General features: G+C 34.8%; 1 protein-coding gene across 1 annotated transcript in view; it reads right to left on the reverse strand.

The window, feature by feature from the left end:
- The window catches only part of LOC129222727 (Na(+)/citrate cotransporter-like), a 77,704-nt gene that overhangs the window by 10,541 nt on the left and 44,569 nt on the right, over positions 1–22,594 (reverse strand). Inside the window, exons 5-11 of the mRNA XM_054857262.1 lie at positions 16,816–16,903; positions 15,221–15,358; positions 11,630–11,749; positions 11,076–11,153; positions 8,930–9,037; positions 4,095–4,275; positions 3,779–3,940 (exon numbers count right to left, since the gene is read on the reverse strand). Of these exons, the coding sequence (XP_054713237.1) occupies positions 3,779–3,940; positions 4,095–4,275; positions 8,930–9,037; positions 11,076–11,153; positions 11,630–11,749; positions 15,221–15,358; positions 16,816–16,903 (875 nt within the window). The remainder of the gene's footprint in view (positions 1–3,778; positions 3,941–4,094; positions 4,276–8,929; positions 9,038–11,075; positions 11,154–11,629; positions 11,750–15,220; positions 15,359–16,815; positions 16,904–22,594) is intronic.

Here is a 22,594-nt window from a genome sequence, read left to right on the forward strand (position 1 = left end):
ACCTTGCGGTGATTTACAAAACTGCAAATGAAACTAAAACAGTGCCACGTTGCGTTCCACGTGTGTCTGTTGGCGTAAACACAGGCAGTTTGTTCTGAGTATTTATTAACGCAATCGATGTGTCTTAGTTTGCTTTCAGCTACAGAAATTAATTCGTCCCTTAGTAGTATTCTCGAGCTTCTCAAAATAATGTTAGTTTTCATTATTTCCTTAATAATTGGTGAAAGCGAAAATTCTGGATTAACAAACTTGGATAACGTTATACAAGGTAAAAAATTTTTATTGTTTTGTATGAATTTGTAAGAATATGGGGTTTTTTTTTAATCTTAAATTAATTAAACTTACCATATTTTACAGCAGCATTTAGTTGGAATGGACAGTATGCAAAATATTTTCTTGAATATATTATCGTAGAACAAAATGAATAACCGAGAAAGAATTTACTTTATTCCTTTTATTCTCAGCTGAAAGGTTTCGCCAAATTTGTTTAAGGTTATAGTTTTAGTATAGTGCGAGCAAAGTAGCCTTGGCGAGATTTCGCGTTTTTAGTTAAACCATTTATGATTTTTATCAAGAGTAAAACAAAATGGTAGTAAGATTACAGAATTCGATAAGTGAAAAGAAGTAATGGTCAATCAACTGAAAAGAAAACTACCACCATATATCCGTGAGAATTTTGTTGATGATTTGCATAACATGACACAATTAAATCGTAACTCAGAAATCAGAAAAATCGAAACAGAAAATTTTTAAATTAACCGATTCGGGAATTCGAGAGAAATAACTCAGCTACAAATGGAAAACAATAAACGCTAGCCAAGCAAGGCAAAAAAGTATCATCTTCTTTCGATAACAATTTGTAATGTCATATTGAATTTTCTAGCATTAATTGTTATTCTTGTCAGGCCACAATTATTATTTAGTTTTATCAAGAATTGATAAATATCGAATTCAACATCGTGGAAATAGCTGCTTAGAACTACGAACTACGTAGTTTGCATTAATCTTTGACGTTTAGTAATGCTTCTTGAATTCTCATTTCTTTCTACGTGGGCCAGAATATCCACAAGACTTTGGAAATTAATTTAAAAAGAATAAAGCGAAAAAATCATTCGTACGAACAAAAATCACAACACTTTTCACAACACTTCACGCATTTTCTTCGTTACCATGTGCGTTTGTTTTAGTTTTTAAGTCCGCCATTAGACAGTGACTTCAGTGCCCCCTATAGTTCGTTGGAGTTGCGAATAAACTCGAAGTCATTCATGTTTCTACGTACAGATATATGCAGACGATTTTTTTTTCTTTTTTCTTTTGACAGTGAAAATTATTTCTTTAAGTTGACATTTTATTGTTTTTATTTATTTTGGTAATTGCATTAATTAATTAAAAAAATTATTTTTGGCAACAGGGGAAAAAGAAACGATTTTTTTTTGATATGATGTTTGTATTTTATTAAGCTGATTAATTTTAATTAATATTTTTTCGTTTTGAAAGCTGTTAAAGAATGTTTTTAATGGAATAAAGTGTATTAGCTGCTTTGTTTAAAAGGTGCTTTTTTTTTATAAAAAAAGATGAGTGAGGAATATTTTATTCCTAGAAATCAGTTTAAAATATTTAAAAAATAATTATGAAACAATTTGCTATTTTAGCTGTTTTTGAGAATATTGATCAGGTACTAGAAAGTAGTATGGGTATATGGGAAAGTAGGCTCGTTTAGTTCTAGACAGAACTTCTTGTTTTTAATCCGGTTTCAATTTGGCCACTAGTGGTGATATTTAGAAAGTTAACTATTAAATTGCGTGAAAATTGCCAAAAATGGGGAAATAACATTAAGTTGGTGTAAAAGGAAGTCATGTGATGCACACATCAGCTCGTTTTTCTATGGGGTTTCGTTAAGGACAGTGTAAGCCAATAGTACCAAACAAACTGGTAGCTAATATAGAATTAGCGCTGACCAGACGAGTGACCGATGCAATGGCTCGGTTCAACTCGAGGATTGAAGGCAAGGCATGGTATATTCAGTAAATTACCGGGGTGGCCCAATAGCCACGGCTTAAAGCAGAAATACATGAAATACATCGACTTCCTTAAGAGGTTTTCCATCTCCAGTTCAGTCACTTTCCTATGCCGGGCTGACGAGTGCTAATAAGCACGAAACTGCAGTCCTCGACCGGAAATGACTGAGCTGGCGGTGTATTTCATGCGTTTCTGCTTTAGCCCTGGCTATTGGGCCGGTAATTTACTGAATATGCCTTGCATTCAATCCTCAAGTTGAACCGAACCATAGCATCGGTCAATCGTCTGGTCAGCGCTAATTCTATATTAGCTACCAGTGTGTTTGGCTTTCTTAAGAGGTTTTCCATTTTTAGCTCAGTCACTTTCCTATGCCGGGCTGACAAGTGGTAATAAGCACGAAACTGCAGTCCTCGGCTGGAAATGACTGAGCTGGCGGTGTAGTTCATGTATTTCTGCTTTAGCCCTGGCTATTGCCCCCCCCCCCCCCCCGGTAATTTACTGAATATACCATGCCTTACCTTCAATCCTCGAGTTGAACCGAACCATTGCATCGGTCACTCGTCTGGTCAGCGCTAATTCTATATTAGGTACCAGTTTGTTTGGCACTCTTGACTTCCTTAAGAGGTTTTCCATCTCCAGCTCAGTCACTTACCTATGCCTGGCTGACGAGTGCTAATAAGCAAGAAATTTCAGTTCTCGGCTGGAAATGACTGAGCTGGCGGTGTATTTCAATTGTAGTATGAAAAAGCCTGTTAGTCAGACAATTTAATACAAAAAACGGGGGAGGCTCAAATTTTGGGGGGGGGGGGGGAGGGGCAACATGGGGGACCTACGACAACCAATATCCGTGGATAAAATTTCGAACATTTTATCTCCCCGAACAGAAATCGAAAACCTCGTCATTTTCCCGAATTTAGCTTACCCTTTTAACTTAACACTAAACAAATAAATACTCGCATATTCTGACATTATAATCTGGTCCTTAGTTGAAGTATTTAATTGCAGTAAAAGCTCAATCAGAATTGTGCGGGAAACGGTGAATTCATGGTTTGTAAGGTGATTAAAATACCCCATAAGTCATGCCATCCTCACTTTTAAGCCCTGTAAAAAATCCTAGTTTTTTCACTGAAATAATTGTTTATAATTTTATAGTTTGTAGCCTTAAAAAATGGCTGCATACTGCAGTTTTTCTTTCACTGTAGATTTATTTTTTATTAGTGTGGAGGTGGCGGTTCAGGGATACATCTAGTGCAATTTCCGGAAATTGAAGTTCTAAAAACGCAGTTTTAGAGGATCTGCGATGATATTAGTAGAGCTCTCCCTCCACAGGAAGTTTTTCAGAATAAAAGTTTTGAAAACGCGACTGTAAGCTATTTTGGCAACGTTAAGGTAATGGATCGGGGGTCAATGATTCTTCTGTAGTAATCTTTCAAAATGAAAGCTGCAAAACACAATTTTAGATGGTAGCCGAAGATGTTACAGGTAAAGGGGGTCTTCGCCAGTAGTTTTTCAAAATGAACTACCAAAATAGTTTTAGAAGAACTTAATGATGTTGAGGGAAGCAGTTCCCCGGAATTCTTTTTCAGTTGAAGGCTTATTAACGCGATTGTATTCCATCTTTTCATTGACGTTAGGCAAAAAAATGGAGTAGTAAACTTCATAGTTTTTTTTTCAGCTCAAACTGATGAGTTAATAAACCTATCCCCCCCCCCTCACAATCAAAAAAAAAAAACTTACATAAAAGGTTTCAAAAACTCACTATTTCACTGACTACTGGCAGCATGATGGTCGCCATGGACATGTTGCTGATGACCTCTGTCAAAGCAGAAGCCATGAAGGTTAAGATGATTACAATCGCACCAGGTGAAAGCAAATTCATGGAAGATAATTGAGAGCTCAGCCAGATGGACAAGTGAGATTTCTAAAAATAAGCAAACAAAAATACAAACGTTGAAAATAAGCAAAAACAACGAAAAATCGTGCTTATTTAATTTTTCGTAATGTAATTTATTAGTACATAATAGGATATTTGTCACTGATTTGTTGTAACATTGTTGTTGGAAAAAAATACTCACTTTAGCTGCATCAGCAACCACAAATCCACTACCTAACAATAGAAGAATGCCCCATGGGATTTTCCGCTGAGCTGTCCTCCAGTCTAGCAGTGGTGGACTGGATTCAGTAAAGGATGGTTTTGATGGAATGATGTATAGTAATAAACAGACTGCTATGACTGGAGTTGCGTCTCGAATGTTTCTAGAAGTAAAGAAAATTTTCTTTATAGAAAGCAGCAAGGTGGACTTCAAATATGGGTATTAAATATTCACGCTGCAATGCAACTTTTTTTACGCGAACTGGATATAACGCGAGTCTTTCACGAATAACGTATACTGGAGCTAACGCGAACCCGTCGCCCGCAACACGAGATTTGTCAGAAGTGAAGCGTGAGGCACTTTAGCTGCATCAACAACCACAAATCCACTACCTAACAACAGAAGAATGCCCCATGGGATTTTCCGCTGTCCTCCAGTCTAGCAGTGGTGGACTGGATTCAGTAAAGGATGGTTTTGATGGAATGATGTATAGTAATAAAGAGACTGCTATGACTGGAGTTGCGTCTCGAATGTTTCTAGAAGTAAAGAAAATTTTCTTTATAGAAAGCAGCAAGGTGGACTTCAAATATGGGTATTAAATATTCACGCTGCAATGCAACTTTTTTTACGCGAACTGGATATAACGCGAGTCTTTCACGAATAACGTATACTGGAGCTAACGCGAACCCGTCGCCCGCAACACGAGATTTGTCAGAAGTGAAGCGTGAGGCACTTTAGCTGCATCAACAACCACAAATCCACTACCTAACAACAGAAGAATGCCCCATGGGATTTTCCGCTGTCCTCCAGTCTAGCAGTGGTGGACTGGATTCAGTAAAGGATGGTTTTGATAGAATGATGTATAGTAATAAAGAGACTGCTATGACTGGAGTTGCGTCTCGAATGTTTCTAGAAGTAAAGAAAATTTTCTTTGTAGAAAGCAGCAAGGTGGACTGCAAATATGGGTATTAAATATTCACGCTGCAACGCAACTTTTTTTACGCGAACTGGATATAACGCGAGTCTTTCACGAATAACGTATATTGGGGCTAACGCGAACTCGTCGCCCGCAACACGAGATTTGTCAGAAGTGAAGCGCGAGGCACTTTAGCTGCATCAGCAACCACAAATCCACTACCTAACAATAGAAGAATGCCCCATGGGATTTTCCGCTGAGCTGTCCTCCAGTCTAGCAGTGGTGGACTGGATTCAGTAAAGGATGGTTTTGTGGAATGATGTATAGTAATAAACAGACTGCTATGACTGGAATTGCGTCTCGAATGTTTCTAGAAGTAAAGAAAATTTTCTTTGTAGAAAGCAGCAAGGTGGACTTTAAATATGGGTATTAAATATTCACGCTGCAATGCAACTTTTTTTACGCGAACTGGATATAACGCGAGTCTTTCACGAATAACGTATACTGGAGCTAACGCGAACTCGTCGCCCTCAACACGAGATTTGTCAGAAGTGAAGCGTGAGGCACTTTAGCTGCATCAGCAACCACAAATCCACTACCTAACAATAGAAGAATGCCCCATGGGATTTTCCGCTGTCCTCCAGTCTAGCAGTGGTGGACTGGATTCAGTAAAGGATGGTTTTGATGGAATGATGTATAGTAATAAACAGACTGCTATGACTGGAATTGTGTCTCGAATGTTTCTAGAAGTAAAGAAAATTTTCTTTATAGAAAGCAGCAAGGTGGACTTCAAATATGGGTATTAAATATTCACTCTGCAATGCAACTTTTTTTACGCGAACTGGATATAACGCGAGTCTTTCACGAATAACTTATATTGGGGCTAACGCGAACTCGTCGCCCTCAACACGAGATTTTTCAGAAGTGAAGCGTGAGGCACTTTAGCTGCATCAGCAACCACAAATCCACTACCTAACAATAGAAGAATGCCCCATGGGATTTTCCGCTGTCCTCCAGTCTAGCAGTGGTGGACTGGATTCAGTAAAGGATGGTTTTGATGGAATGATGTATAGTAAGAAACAGACTGCTATGACTGGAATTGTGTCTCGAATGTTTCTAGAAGTAAAGAAAATTTTCTTTGTAGAAAGCAGCAAGGTGGACTTCAAATATGGGTATTAAATATTCACGCTGCAACGCAACTTTTTTTACGCGAACTGGATATAACGCGAGTCTTTCACGAATAACGTATATTGGAGCTAACGCGAACTCGTCGCCCGCAACACGAGATTTTTCAGAAGTGAAGCGTGTGGCACTTTAGCTGCATCAGCAACCACAAATCCACTACCTAACAATAGAAGAATGCCCCATGGGATTTTCCGCTGTCCTCCAGTCTAGCAGTGGTGGACTGGATTCAGTAAAGGATGGTTTTGATGGAATGATGTATAGTAAGAAACAGACTGCTATGACTGGAATTGTGTCTCGAATGTTTCTAGAAGTAAAGAAAATTTTCTTTGTAGAAAACAGCAAGGTGGACTTCAAATATGGGTATTAAATATTCACGCTGCAACGCAACTTTTTTTACGCGAACTGGATATAACGCGAGTCTTTCACGAATAACGTATATTGGAGCTAACGCGAACTCGTCGCCCGCAACACGAGATTTTTCAGTGAAGCGTGTGGCACTTTAGCTGCATCAGCAACCACAAATCCACTACCTAACAATAGAAGAATGCCCTATGGGATTTTCCGCTGTCCTCCAGTCTAGCAGTGGTGGACTGGATTCAGTAAAGGATGGTTTTGATGGAATGATGTATAGTAATAAACAGACTGCTATGACTGGAGTTGCGTCTCGAATGTTTCTAGAAGTAAAGAAAATTTTCTTTGTAGAAAGCAGCAAGGTGGACTTCAAATATGGGTATTAAATATTCACGCTGCAACGCAACTTTTTTTACGCGAACTGGATATAACGCGAATCTTTCACGAATAACGTATATTGGAGCTAACGCGAACTCGTCGCCCGTAACACGAGATTTGTCAGAAGTGAAGCGCGAGGCGAAAAATCGACTTCGTTATTGGCTACTAAATATTGACTTCGTGAATGAACTTGAATTCCTTTTGCATCACTGGCGGAAGTTCCCAAACTCTACCAGTCTAAATATCACTTTGTTAGTATGTATAAATAACCACTCCGTATTTTCCATTCATTTTTTTTTTTTTTCATTCTAAATCTGAATGTTAGTTAAGTACGTCTAATGGCACCTTCGCGCGAGGCGTTATTTAAAGCTAGTGAAAGTGGGAAGAGAAAGTTTCTTATAAATAAAAGAAAGATTTTGTGCATCGCAACAGCGTGTTGTGTTGAATAACACAGCACTTTTTCATTTTCAATTTTTTTTTTAAAGTTTTAGCACAGTATAAATTTAGTCCTTTGTGCAGGCAACGTACTATATAGTTAAATAATGGTTTTGAACAGAATGAGGGGTGTGTACAATTGGCTAATATAATAGTGAATGCTAGTCTTAAGTCTAACACATACCCTTTTTCACAGAGCAAACTTTTGATTTTTACGAAGGGTATTTAAAAGCATCCGTCGCGTAAGTCAGGACTCTACTGTAATTGCTAACAAAAGCCCATCAAATTTGATTTCTTATTTCTTAACCATAACGCCTGGAAATGGTAACTATTCCTTGCAATGCTCTTGTACCAATTTAGGGATGAAATAGTTCCTGATACCAACATCCTCTTTTCCCCTACACTCGCATTTTAGAGCTATAAGTGTACGGTATTCTGACCTAAAGTTATTTGATCTGAACTACAACTGAAATAGCTTTTTTACCGTCTTTTGCCATCTCAGGTTTAAGCTCATTTTTTGTTCAACAAGACTATTAATGCAAAAAATATATACGTATATATTTTTCCCTCGATTATTTACACAGAAAGTTGTTTACACTAAGTTCATCCTTATTTTGAAAGGTTTAGCATTTTAAACAAATTTTCATCTTTGAAGTATGATAAAAAGTAAAAAAAAAAAGTAGTGCATTATGTAAACTGCTAGTGAATGAGTTTTAAATGATTTTCGAAGGAAGCAAGCAGATTAAAAAAATAATAATTACATATTTTATGAGAACAATTGAGAATCCGCCTTCGACTCTATCAATATTTTCTATAAACATCTATAAAAAATGCAATTTTAATTTACTGTAAAAATATTTAGTTATTTGATAGCTCTAACTAACCATTTGTTTAATTTAAAATGTGTGACTTCACAATTCTGAATCAATTTTTGAAAATTCCTTTCGCTGCTAGGAAACAGGTCCTGCTAGAACCTATATCGTATTATGCAGTAGAACTCCAATTCTTCGAACTTCGACTGTCTGCTAATTATCTGAATCCTTTTCAGAATTTCAGAAAACATAAAGATAGCTTTTAAAATAGATTAGACAACGAAGCTAGTGTAGGCGCAGTGCGAACATTATTGGGATGATACATCACCGTCTCATAGCGCAATTCTCTTATTAGCTTCTAATATACAGCGCTTATAAAAACGCTTTACAGGCAGAAGTGTTACTTTTCCAGTTGGTTGATTTAAAGTCCTGTTTCTTTTTTTTTTTTTTTTTTTTTAAGTTTTTTTCTCCCATTTTCAACATACACATTCAATAATTAATTTAAATATATTCTTTTTCAGAAAAAATCCAACTATCCTAATTTTTGATTGATTCAAATTGGAGCACTACTGTATGTGAAAATGCACTATTCAAGGCAAAAACAAAAGAAAAACCCGAAGATTTTTTTTAATGTGCAAACTTTGTTGGAAATGTTGCGCATATCTTATTTTGTGGAGAACTACAGTTCATAAAATAGTTGGAATATTAAAAAAGGATAAGTACTTTGGTTTGTTTCTTACTTTCCATTCTTTAAGTACGTTGACCAACCATCTAAGAATTGAGGATCACGAAGAAACCACAGGAATACTACAAGAATAAATAAAGTTGCCACCGCTAATTCATGGAATCTATTGGACAAGACACGTTTTTAAGAAAAAAATACACATTCAGGTAGTATTGAAGATGGAATATATGTAGAACAGATTAAAAATATTGTTACGATTTCAATGCAACTTCAAACTTTCTTAAAATGACAACACAGTTCTTGAGGAAACACAGGAGATTTATTTACAACTATGTACAAGAAATATCGTTAGCAACTGCTAAAATAACCATGGCAATTAGGCAAATAACAATTAACACTGTAAACTCAAAGGTAACACACGTATTTACATCAAAATACGCGAAAGCACAGCGCAAAGGCTAATACACACTTGTTAGCCCACGGTTCCGACCAGTCTGACTTTGAACACGAGACATGGCTATTTCTAAACCTCGAAAGCGAGCTCTCAAATATTCCACGAGATTGCCGAAATTTCCTTGCATTTTCTTTTTATTCATTCACAAATCTTATCATTCAGAAATGGAGGGACCATATACTTCATTCGGATGTATGGAAGTTGTATATTCATTACAAGAAACTATTTACATGTTACGTTACTAAGACAATTTTAGATGAAAGATAATGGAATAAACGTGCCAGATTTGGCCTGATTACAACAAATTAAGCATAAAAATAATTATTATTTACAGAACTTGTAACAATATATATTAAACAATGTATAAAGACTATAAAGAATGCTGTATCTCTAACGAAAGTGGTGCTTATGCCAAATCAGAATTTCTTTCTTATTTGTATTCTCATTGTACAATAGACCAACAAATAAAATATCAATATAACGAAGGAAAAAAAAAAGCCCTTGTTATTCAGCAACATCAGATAAAGTTATGTTTATTAAAAATGTTTATTAATTTTTTTTCTTTTTTTTTTAAGTTACTCGAAAAATTTATGTTACCGAGCATTTGTAGGGTGTACTCATCGTTTATCGCACGTTGACCGAATTCACTACATATAAACGAATAGATGGTAACTTATTTTATTTATTGGAATCAGGGAGGTACACGAGGGGGGGGGGAGAGAAGGGACACCTATTGACCCGGGCCTGGGTCTGGTTGGTTACCGAGATTTTTATTTTTTTTAAGGGGCGAAATATATGTAGGGACGAAAGTAGGGGTAAGCAATATGGAGGGAGCCCGTAAAAATCATTTGCGACGGGTTTCAAAATTTCAGTGCACTTCCCTGGTGAAAATCAAACCGAAATCGGAACTAAAATGTGCATCAATGACATAATTATCCAGAATCTTGCAGTCAGCATAGCAAACGATCGTAGGATAAATTACGAGAAATGCTTTTTTAGTCAAAAGGGGTAAGTAACAGCAGTGGTGGATTCACAAGTTTGGGGGCTCTTCGCAATGTTTTTTTGTACGTGGGGGGGGGGGGCTCCTTGGTCTATCACAGAACTGCTTGAAACATATTTATGTGTATTTTCGTATCACCAGTCGGGACTTTTATGGTCGTGCGGGCCACTCGCAATTGCGACATAGTAAATCGCTACTAAGTAACTGCTAAAAAATTCCTCTTCAAACGACGAATGAACGCAGTTCACTTGCTTTAGATCTCAGTGGTATGGCAACCCAACTAGAAAAGTGGTCATAAAAGTTTCATGAATAAAAAAACTGCTTAAAATCATCCATATGATATTGGCCCATCGTAAAACAGACTTAAGGACATGGCAGATTGAGTAGTAGGTTAACATTAAAAATTTGGATTCTGTTTATCTAGACACAATATTTTAAAAGAAATATTTAAAGTACAAAGAACTGCTTGAAATATTGAAAAAAATAATAAGAGCCATTCACGAAAAAGTCAACCCTTTGTCATGCGCGTAACGGTTCATATATTTCATTAAAAAGTAATAATTTTAAAGGGTAATGACGAAATTTGTGCTTAAGAAATCACACATAAGTTTAAAATTTGTTAAGCAGAAAAAATTTGTTCATTAATATTTCAAAGTATTGTTTTTAATGAAAAATATGAGACGTCAAGTGCGAGAAAAAATGACTGTTTTCCGTGAAATGGCCCGTAATAGCAAGAATGATTCATACGTTAGATTGCCCAATTCTCGATAGCTGTTTTGGACGGCTTTCTTTGCAGACGCGCCAGTCTTTTTGTCTTCTTTCGAGCTGAAAGAGAAATGAAATAAAATTAAGTAAATCGCGCAATTGAATAATATTTTTTGTGCAATACGTAACTCAACATCTCAAGTAAAAACAATATGATGTGTGCACTGCATAAGTTTCTTGTATATCTGTTACATTACATCAGAAACGAAAAGGAGAGTGTAAAAGGAATATGGTACTACATTAAAGTAAAGAGAAAAAAAAATAAATAATTGAACCTTCAGTTTGTTGGGAAAGGGAGCCAAAAATATCGTTTTTAAGCTATTACGTCTCCCTAATATTTTCTTTTCCAACTGCAGCATCACCCATTTGAAAATGTGTACACTGAAAATTTATTTTGGAATAATACCGAAGCAGTTCAGCTGATGTATATATTTTTTACACTGCTTTTACGTCCATCTTCTTTTGACAAGTATGCAAAGTTTAAATGAAGGTTTTTACTTTAGCTGTTTTTAGGATGCAGAACTGAAGACACTTACCAACAAGATATGAAGCATAACTGTAGTCCAATCCAGCAGATTAGCACACAAAGTACCATTACAGGCACGTTGTACATAAGCCAAGACACGAAGCTTAGTTCATCTGACTGTGGATACAATCTGGAAAAAAAATTCAAAATGCATATACAAAAACGTAAATACTCTCCTGTGCCATACATATACTTTATGAAAACTTATTTTCCTATTTCAACGCGTTATAACGAACATTTTATCCTACCGAACATTTCAATCGTGCCACAAAAATATAGACCTAGTAATTACGTCAACTTTTTTTCTGCATCACTCACTTATTTTAGACGACTCGACGAAGAAACTCATTTCTGTTGAACATGATTAGCGTTAAAACTATTTAAAGTAATATTGTTTAGTTAGCTCTAATCTGAAAATCCCGAATGGCGTATAGAGTATGAAATGATATTTATTTTAAAAGCTTTTACTAAAATAACTTTGTCCAGTCGTCAATTTTATTGGTCGGGACAAACTGTCCATTTCTGAATAGTGCTCACTAAATTTCGCGACTTTACTTAAAATTTCGGCGGTATTCGACTGCGTTAAAACATTTTCGATGAAATATGCGTTTTTTTTACTAATGATTTCGTTTTGTAATCTGATTCATTAGCTTTCCAAAACTGTCTTAGTTTTTACTACACATGAATTACAGCTGGAGTTTTAGCTGTATTATTACAGAGTCATACACTAAACTCCATAACGGAAGTTCCATTTATATGCGTTTTTGAAGAATGATGTTTTGTAGAAAGCTGTATACTTCAACATTGATATCTCAAAAAGTTATTCGCACATTGATGTGAAATTTTCTGAGATAGTTCTCTGTAATATACTTGATGTTTCCTTCTAAAAGCTAAGCTGAATTTTATTATTAAGTGATACTTTCATGTGGATAAGTTTAAACAAAAACGTTTGTTTCCGAAAAAATACTAGTATAGGAACTTTGTTCGGCTATCTTTCAGAACCTTTTTGAAAAATAAGAAATCTTTTTAAGCAAAACACACATTAAGATCATACAAATGCATTACTACAAGGATTTGTGTGCGATTAGAGCCAAATTTTGTCCATAGCTGTTAGCGTAAAACACGTTTTTTCGCTATTTTTCTTCAAGTTTGTCCAATGTTTTTGAAAAATAATACTTTGAAAGCTTATTTTTTACACTTTTTTCATAGTTTTGAAGCATATGTAGTTCAAAAATAACATTTAAAAAAAAGCCCAAGTTATTTTCCAAGACCTCATATTTCGATAATGGGCCACTAGGGCACATAACTTTTGTGCCATAAACATATTTTACGATGCTCTTCCAAGTGCTACCAAATTGAATTGTTTTGATCGCGTAATTTTCTGGTGAGATCCTCATATTCGTACGAGAAATCGACAGGGAATCTGAAATCACAGCAAAATTAGCAATCGTTTATACACTGCTTGACAATTGCTAAGGAACAATTACGTTTTTCGGAATAGTTAAGAATAGATAATGATTAAAGAAACAGAACGAAATATATAGTTAGTAGGGAGGATGTGCCTTTATTTTAAGTACAAAATAATACAGATATCACTGCATCAAAGAAGTAAAAACTTATAAATAAAAAAATAATCTTACTTAAATGAATTTCATACAACCACAAAAAAATGATCTATGTAAGATTAAATCGAGACACGAGTATCTTAATATGATGTATGATTACCAGGGACATTGATGCACAATTTACATCTGTTTTCCATACTCCCCATTAATTATTGAGGAGTGCTTGGTGGATGTTTTCCCACTCCTCTCTAAATACGGATTTGAGTTCTTGTACTGTTCTGGGAGGGGCGGTTCTTCGCGCAACACGTTTGCCAAGAGCCTCCCAAGCAAGTTCAATTGGATTTAAGTCAGGGAAGTAAGCAGGCCACTGCATACGGAGAATGTTTTCACTTTGCAGTGTGTCTGACACTTCAATGCTCCAGTGTGGCCGCGTATCGTCGTTCGTAAAGAGAAAGTCTGGACCTACAGCAACCCTAAAAAGACGAACATTGTCCAGCATAACATCTCTGCAATACATTTGCGACGTATCGCTTTCTTATTCAAAAATGTGAAGCGGTGTTCTGCCATTGTGCATGATGCCTGCTCACACCGTGACGCCTGGGCGGTACCAATCACGTTCGCAAACAAATTTATGTGCATCACGTGTTCCACGTTCTCTACACAGTAGTTGGTGACCAGAATCACTTGTCACACTGAAACGAGATTCGTCAGAGAACATCACTCTTGACCAATTTTGATGATCCCACCAACATGTTCCTTACACCAGCGTAATCTCTCTCGACGATGGCGTGGTTGAACTTGAGTGCAACGTACGGGTTTCCGTGCATACAAACCGACATTATTTACTCGCCGTGAGATGGTTCTTGCTGAAACATGAGTACCGGTAGCGGTTGTTAGATTTGTAGCTATCTGTCCAAGAGTGAAATTTTTGTTCCTTTTTGCCACGAGGGATACATAGCGATCCTCTGAAGGTGCGGTGCTCCTACCACGAACCCCGGCATGCTTTTGCAAAACATTTCCACCTTCAGCGGCCGTCTTTAATCGGGGAGATGGCACTTTTTGATACACTCATTGCAGTAGCTACAGTGGTGACACTTTGACCTGCTTCCAGTCGTCCAATCGCTCGTCCACGATCGTAGATACTCAAATGATGTCTTGCTGACATTTTACTCTTAAGTATTTTAAGAACCAAACAGAATTTCAGAGAAAAACCTTTTTTAACATCCAGCACTATTTTTGTTAAAAACCAAACAGCGTGAATTTTCGCAAGAATTTTGAGCGTGTATGCACTGTTTTTTTTATACAGAAAGCGAGTCTTGATCTACCACGCCATCTGAACTTAAATTTATTTCCATTGGAAAGGTGGTTGAGGTACAAATTTGCATAAATCACTTGTTCCTTAGCAATTGTTAAGCAGTGTATATTATAGGGAACAACAACGAGACAGGATATCTTTAGAAAACTTATTGAGGCTCTTAGTGTTAATTTAAAGTGGAAACAACACTGTTGTGTAAAACCGATGGTGCGAAAAACATGGTTGAAAAGAACTTGGGTGTTGCTGCACGGAAAAAGGTTGAAATGTTCAATTCCGACTCCTTCATGCAAGTTCATTGCATAGTACACCACCAAGCACTGTGCAGCAAATTTGTAAAACTGGAATCTTTCATGGATGTCATTCTACCAGTTGTAAAATTCGGTAGAAAACAATGAACGTTGCGTGTACCACTAACTTATAATATCAGCATAAAGATATTGTTTTCATTTATTAATTTAGCTGCTACTTTATTTAACAATATTATTTTCCCTTTTTTAAAAATAATAAATATAGGATTTTTAAATTTTAATGATATTAATCTTTCGTTAAGCCTCTTAGAGTCCAGATGTTCCTCCTTTTTTCTTAATGTGACACACTCTTGCAAAAAGATTAGCGATCCCACGTCTAGTTGATTACTTTCAGTCCCTCCAGGCGCACAATGTCAAAGAAGCATGTTACGTACATAACGAACCAAAATATAAATGAATTGCCAATGTCTTACTCTTCCATCAGACCTTTGAGCACCAAGTTGGGCCCAGAACCGATCATTGTGCCAGTGCCACCACAGTTGGCTGCATAAGCAATGCTGAGCAGTAAGGAATCTCTCAGTTTTCGATAGTCTTTTGCTGGACTAGAAGAGCTAGAAATTCACCAAAATAAAAATACATGTTAAACGAACAAAACATTGAAACACAAAAGCTTATAATATATTTATAAAACTTCTGCCAATGTGTCTAAAAAGAACTGCAGTCAATTTTTAAATAATCTTCGGGTGTCGCTGGCTCACTTCATAATCATTAGTAAAAGATTTCCCACTAAAAGAGCTGTCCAGGGAGTGTGTAAGAGAGTACAATCTGTAGGTGGGATTAAGGTGGATGACATAATGTCTCTCCGGCTAAATCGTTAAATGTTGTACCTGACCATCCATGCAAATTAAAGAATAACTTCGCGATTCTGCAAGGATGACTCCATCTATTACAGTGACTATTGCACACTTTCCGTTACCTGCTACTACGGGTCTACATTGATGTTTAATACCTTGTATAAAGTAGTTATACAAGTTAGAACTTGACTAAAATGCTAAACATGGAAAATGATCGAAAACACGCAAGGTAAAGGTGAGGTTGATGTGGTAAGAAATGCCTCGGGTGAATAACAGAAGTTTAAGAATCTCTTCAACAGGGTCTATTCTGAGGAAGGAGTTACTTATGCCACTGCCTAGGACAGCATATTTTAAGGAAGCAGAAAATTTTATGATGCCCAAATCTAGGCAAATTTAATGCTTTAACTGCTGAGAAAAACAGAGGGCACCACTAATCTTGTCCTTCAAAATACTTAGCACATTCCATATGATATTGATTTATTTGACATACTATTGATGGACGTACTTGCTTGAGAGCTAAAATATGGAATGCTTGTAGGGATTGCTTTTCTACACGTGTTCCTTTTTATGCTTGCTTGATGGTCTGAGATTCTGCAAGTATTGCTCAGAATGACAGAGCTATTAGGATTGTCCAAGATTGGGAGTTGCATAACATGCCCACTTTTCATAACATATTATTGTTCAATTGAGTGTGGTGTGTAACGGTCACTATTCTGTTACAGCTCCTACAATACCACTGTTATCTGCTTGCTTACGTCACATTATAAGTTAAACTGAATAGCTTATATCAAGAACCGCGCCTCTCCAAGACTTTAAAAGCCAGTCAAATTGTATTTTTAAAGAATATAGGCACTGTTACAAACTGAGGCTTTCACGGCTGGCATCAATAGTGTAACTACCTCCCGGGTTTGTAAGTCATTGTCCCTCCAGTATGTTTCTGGCTGACGCTTCTCCTGACATGTCTCAAGATTTTTCAGAGCAACTGTTTTAAACAGCGCTATTAGATGCTAGCACTGTAGAAGCTTCAGACATATTTGGCGAAGCGTCAGACAGAAACACCCTGGATGGACCATGGTCTGCAAGCAAAAAAAGCAGTTATACTATTGACATCGGCAATGAAAAAATAAAATAAATTAATTGTTAAAATACTTGTCCTATATGCTCAGAAAAGGGAAAAAATTATTAGTATCTAGATAATTGATTAACTGACTTACTTTGAAAGCTGCAGATTCACTGAATAGTGATTTTTGCCTGCTTCAACACCCCAAATGGACGGAGATAGATTTGAAGGAATCGTAATCACTTTAAAAAAAAAGAGAGAGAAAACATTTCATCTTAAATACAACTGAAAGAAAATATTGATAAAGCAGTACTTTTAATTCCTTTTTAGCCTACTTTCCCAGTAAAAGTCAGAAAAAGAAGAAAAAAGCATGAAAGAAGGCTTAAAATATCGCGAAATCATCTTAAAAATATCGCAAAAAACAAAAAAAAAGTCAAAAATAAATAAAATAATTAAATAAATATTGAAAAATTAAAAATTGGAAAGTAAGGTATTGAGATGGGGAAAAATGTCTGTCGGTCCGTCCGTCGGTCTGTCGGTCTATCGGTCTGTCTGTCTGTCCCCCCCCCCCCCCCCCAATAACTTTTGAATGAATAGTCCGATTCGAACAAACTTTTTTTTGATCGAAAGATCTCGGCGAGGACACCTCATTCCCATATTTCACTTTTTGATTTGAACTATTTTTTGTTCAATTTTGAACAGTTCAAAAAAACTTAACATTAGCGCCTACGGGGAAATTGAAAGCAATTCCGAACTGTGAGGCGAATTTGCTTCAAATAAACTTTGTAGGAAAAAGCTTTTGATAAAAAACTTGTATATAAAATATCTTTTTGATTTGAACAATTTTCCGTTCAATTTTGAACAGTTCAGATCCTTTAACATTAGCGCCTACGGGGAAACTGAAAGTCAATGTAGATTCCGTACTTGAAGACGGATTTACTTCAAACAAATTTTGTTGGAAATAGCTCTTAACGCCAAACTCCAGACTCCGACTCCGAGAATTTAGGGGCACCTGACTCCGATTCCTGTGTCCGACAATTAATCGGACTCCGACTCCCCCGACTTCGACTCTGACTTCGTAGCTTCGACAAAAATTTATACACGAAGGACAAATGACTGAGTCTGATTCTCAGATATTCGACTCCGACAACTTTATCTCAAAATGAGATTGATTCCGACTCCGCAGCTATGGTTTTAACTGCGAAATAATTATTGTTCATATGACATTTTTTTTATTTTCACGCTAAAGTTTTAATTTAGGTATTTAGTTTTCGGGGAATAAACTCGAAGTCATTTATGTTTCTACATAAAGATATGCGCAGACGATTATTATTCTTTTCTTTTTTTTGCAATTCGCAACTCCAACGAACTGTAGGGGGCACTGAAGTCACTGTCTAATGGCGGAATTGAAAACTAAAACAAACGCACATGGTAACGAAGAAAATGCGTGAAGTGTTGTGATTTTTGTTCGTACGTATGATTTTTTCGCTTTATTCTTTTTAAATTAATTTTCAAAGTCTTGTGGATATTCTGGCCCACGTAGAAAGAAATGAGAATTCAAGAAGCATTACTAAACGTCAAAGATTAATGCAAACTACGTAGTTCGTAGTTCTAAGCAGCTATTTCCATGATGTTGAATTCGATATTTATCAATTCTTGATAAAACTAAATAATAATTGTGGCCTGACAAGAACACCAATTAATGCTAGAAAATTCAATATGACATTACAAATTATTATCGAAAGAAGATGATACTTCTTTGCCTTGCTTGGCTAGCGCTTATTTTTTTTCCATTTGTAGCTGAGTTATTTCTCTCGAATTCCCGAATCGGTTCATTTAAAAATTTTCTGTTTCGATTTTTCTAATTTCTGAGTTACGATTTAATTGTGTCATGTTATGCAAATCATCAACAAAATTCTCACGGATATATGGTGGTAGTTTTCTTTTCAGTTGATTGACCATTATTTCTTTTCACTTATCGAATTCTGTAATCTTACAACCATTTTATTCCACTCATGATAAAAATTAAAAATGGTTTAACTAAAAACGCGAAATCTCGCCAAGGCTACTTTGCTCGCACAATACCAAAATTATAACCCTAAACAAATTTGGCGAAACCTTTCAGCTGAGAATAAAAGGAATAAAGTAAATTCTTTCTAGGTTAAACATTTTTCATTTTGTTCTACGATAATAAATCCAAGAAAATATTTTGCATACTGTCCATTCCAACTAAATGCTGCTGTAAAATATGATTAGTTAAACTAATTTAAGATTAAAAAAAACTCATATTCTTACAAATTCATACAAAACAATAAAAAATTTTACCTGGTATAACGTTATCCAATTTTGTTAATCCAGAGTTTTCTTGTTTACGCGTCCACCATTTAATACTTTTTTGAAAGAAATAAGGAAAACTAACATTATTTTGAGAAGCTCGAGAATACTCTTAGGGGACGAATTAATTTCTGTAGCTGAAAGCAAACTAAGACACATCGATTGCGTTAATAAATACTCAGAACAAACTGCCTGTCTTTACGTCAACAGACACACATGGAACTAAAACGTGGCAGTGTTTTAGTTCCATCGGCAGTTTTGTAAATCACCGCAAGGTAGCGTATTCGAGCGCTGGAGTTCCGAATGAAAAGTATTTCTTTAAGTTGACATTTTATCGTTTTTATTTATTTGGGTAAGTGCATTAATTTATTTAAAAAAATATTTTTGGCAACAGGGAAAAAGAAACGATTATTTTTAATGGAAAAAAGTGTATTAGCTGCTTTGTTTAAAAGGTGCTGCTATTTTATTTGTTCGGTTTTTTTAAACTTAATTTTATTATTATTTTAATTTTTTACGCATCTAATTTTTTAGACGAGTGAAGAATATTTTATTCCTAGAAATTAGCTTAAATTATTAAAAAAATATGTTTGAAACAATTTGCGATTTTAGCTATTTTTGAAAATATTGATCAGGTACTAGAAAGTAGTATGAGTATACGGGAAAGTAGGCTCGTACAGTTCTAGACAGAACTTCTTGTTTATTATAATTTTCTCCTTACAGGAAATTAATACTCTCCTATAACTGTTCTGCACCTTCTTGAGAATAAAGCCAAAATTTGTCCTTTAAAATTACCAAAACTTAAGTTTATTACACATGAATTGTCATAAGGCCTCATGAAATATTATTTCGCACGATTTTTCAAGCTAATAGCTGATTGCGCAGACAATCTGTTAATTGGTTTCCTTTACTGAGAACTCTTCATAAAATTCATAGGTTACTCACTATTTAGGTACTTCATTTATCAAAAGTGGTGCAGTGAGTGAGCGACATGGGTTATCATAGTTTTCCATCAAATTTTCATTCGCATCATAAAATGCTGTTGTCAAGAAAACGCCTTTGCATACCAAAAATAACCACGGCTTGGTTTTATTCATGTACATTTCTGACATACTACGAAAGAAAACTATTGAGCCATTCCATTTCAGATCGGGCAGGGCTTGTCACATGACCATCACCGATTTATTTGAAAAACTTACAGTAGCTACAACTAAGGGAATTATGAAATATTTCAAAAGAATTTTGGAGGAAAAAATTTTTTTTCTTCAGTTACAGCCTTCTAAAATTCTACACAAAGTCGGCCATTTTGAAAAAGAAAAAAAATAGCAAAACACTCGATTTGAGAAAGGAATATTATTTCAGAAGTATTTAACCTATTTAAATGATTCTTTTTTTAAAATAAAGAATGACCCATATATCATCTAGACATCGTTTTTAAAAGTTTTTTTGATAAGGTAGTCTAAAGCCCTTATATGATAGTTCCATAACATATTTTATTATAATCCTTAGATGCATACAGTCTTTGAAATAAAATTTGAAATTTTGAAATTTTTTAAAAATTAACGTTTTTTGAAGTGAGATTACTCAAAAAACCCATTTTTTTTAAATCTAAAAATTGGCTTATTTGAAAACCTTTTAATGCTTAATAAGTGGATACACACCGTATTCCGTGTTTTTTCTTAGAAAATGTTTTATGGTTTTTTTTTTTTTTTTTGAAAGTGACATTATCGCCCATGGCATGCATGTAAAATGAAAATGTCTAATAATTTCATTCACTGAAATTCTGATTATATTATTGCCTAATAATTACAATTATGGTGTACTGTATCAGTAAAATGCAAAATCGTTCCTTTTTCCTGTTTCAATATTGATTTATTTTGTCTCCAAAGCTACGCATTCACCGTTACTTATATGGGTCATTCTTTAAAAACTGTAACTTTTCTGTCACATTCCTTTTATAGCAAAAACTTTAAAGAAAAATTAATTATGATTTTTAATTTTATCAAAAATATATATCCTTCCAACAATTTTTTAATAATAATTTTTATTTTAGTACATTTTTGGTTCACAACAAGTGAATTCTCACCTCCGTGGCATGTCACACACCTTGTTTGACTGTTTATGTTGCTTAATAACTTGTTTAATTAAAAGTATATACGGGAAAAGGGGGTTCATGTGAACATGGTGTATTTTACTAAGATTGCTTCAAGCAAAAAATATGGAAAAATTCTGAAAAAAGGACAGTACCAGTTGTATTTATTACACAAACATTTAGAGCAATAAGCCATTTTATGTGTCTGTGGTGGCAACTTCTTTGTTTTAGCAGGTGTTGAAAGTTTTTTTTTTCCGCTGTTTTCTTCTCGAGAAAACATTTTCAAAACTAGCTGCAATTCTAAACCTAAATATTACGAACCATTGTATGAACATTCAAGTAAATTTATGACAATGTTTAATTTTTTTTATTAAATTAAAAATTCTTTATTTTTGCGAGTTAGCTCTAAAGTAGACGATGGGGCACTTGTGAACACAACATCTAGGATCACAAGTGAACATTTCTCATACCCGCTTTCCGTAACATTATTATTAGTGCAGGATATTGTAAGTGTTAAAAAATGTGTAAATATTTATAATTATTATTTTCCTATAGTTTGTAAATTTATTGTTAATTGTTATTATTATTATTAAATATTTATTTACTTTATGTTTATTATTTTTATTTTTAAAAACTTTTCTTACTTAATTAGTTAATTAATTTAATTTTTAATTAAGTCAATAATTTAGGGTTACATAATATTTACAGGAAGTAAAAAGACACAAAATATTTTCATTTAATTAAAAGCGGAAGTTCAAGATCATTTTAAAATACACTATCAAACAATGTATGAAGCTTTAAAGCAGAATATATGTCAAATAACCCTCACGTAATAAAAAGTTCTTTGTATTATGTAGTCATATTAGTTTTTTTCTAGTCTATTTAGTGATCAGAACAGGCTACGAGGCTTTAGAATTTGAATGTGAGCAGTTATATATTCGGAAAAAAGTACTTTCTTAGTGGAACAATTACTGAGCAATTGAAACTCACGCAGTATAGGTTACAAACCCTTTAACGTATTGAGTTCAATGTATTGTTACTTAGGTATATGTTTCATATTGAAGAATTTTTCTTAAAAATGTTATGCTTCTCCTGCATTTTTTACCCGTATTCATATGTGCTCCAAGCCCCTCTATAGGGGCACATGTGAACATCTGAAGACGTTTCTTAAAAATACCCTAAACTATAGAAATAATTTTGTAAAAAAATCCCTAAAGAAATCCATGGCACAAAGAAAAGTTTATTCAATCATAGGGACACTTTTGCGTTGAAAAATTGATCATATTTTTGGAAAAATAAAGACTTGACAAAAAAAATTGTTTACATGTGCCCCCTTTTCCCCTACTTATTTATTGATTATTCCTTTCACAAGTGTCTCAAATACTAATTGTTTAAGTATATTTAGTTTTTTAATATTGTGTTTTAGTTCGTTTTAGTAAGACAAGAAGTCATGTCACACAATAAATTCTCACCTCCGTTACCTAAACACAAAATGCCATTCCTCAATAAC

This window comes from Uloborus diversus, chromosome 1 (genome assembly GCF_026930045.1).
Source record: "Uloborus diversus isolate 005 chromosome 1, Udiv.v.3.1, whole genome shotgun sequence".
Classification (NCBI taxonomy): Eukaryota; Metazoa; Arthropoda; class Arachnida; order Araneae; family Uloboridae; genus Uloborus; species Uloborus diversus.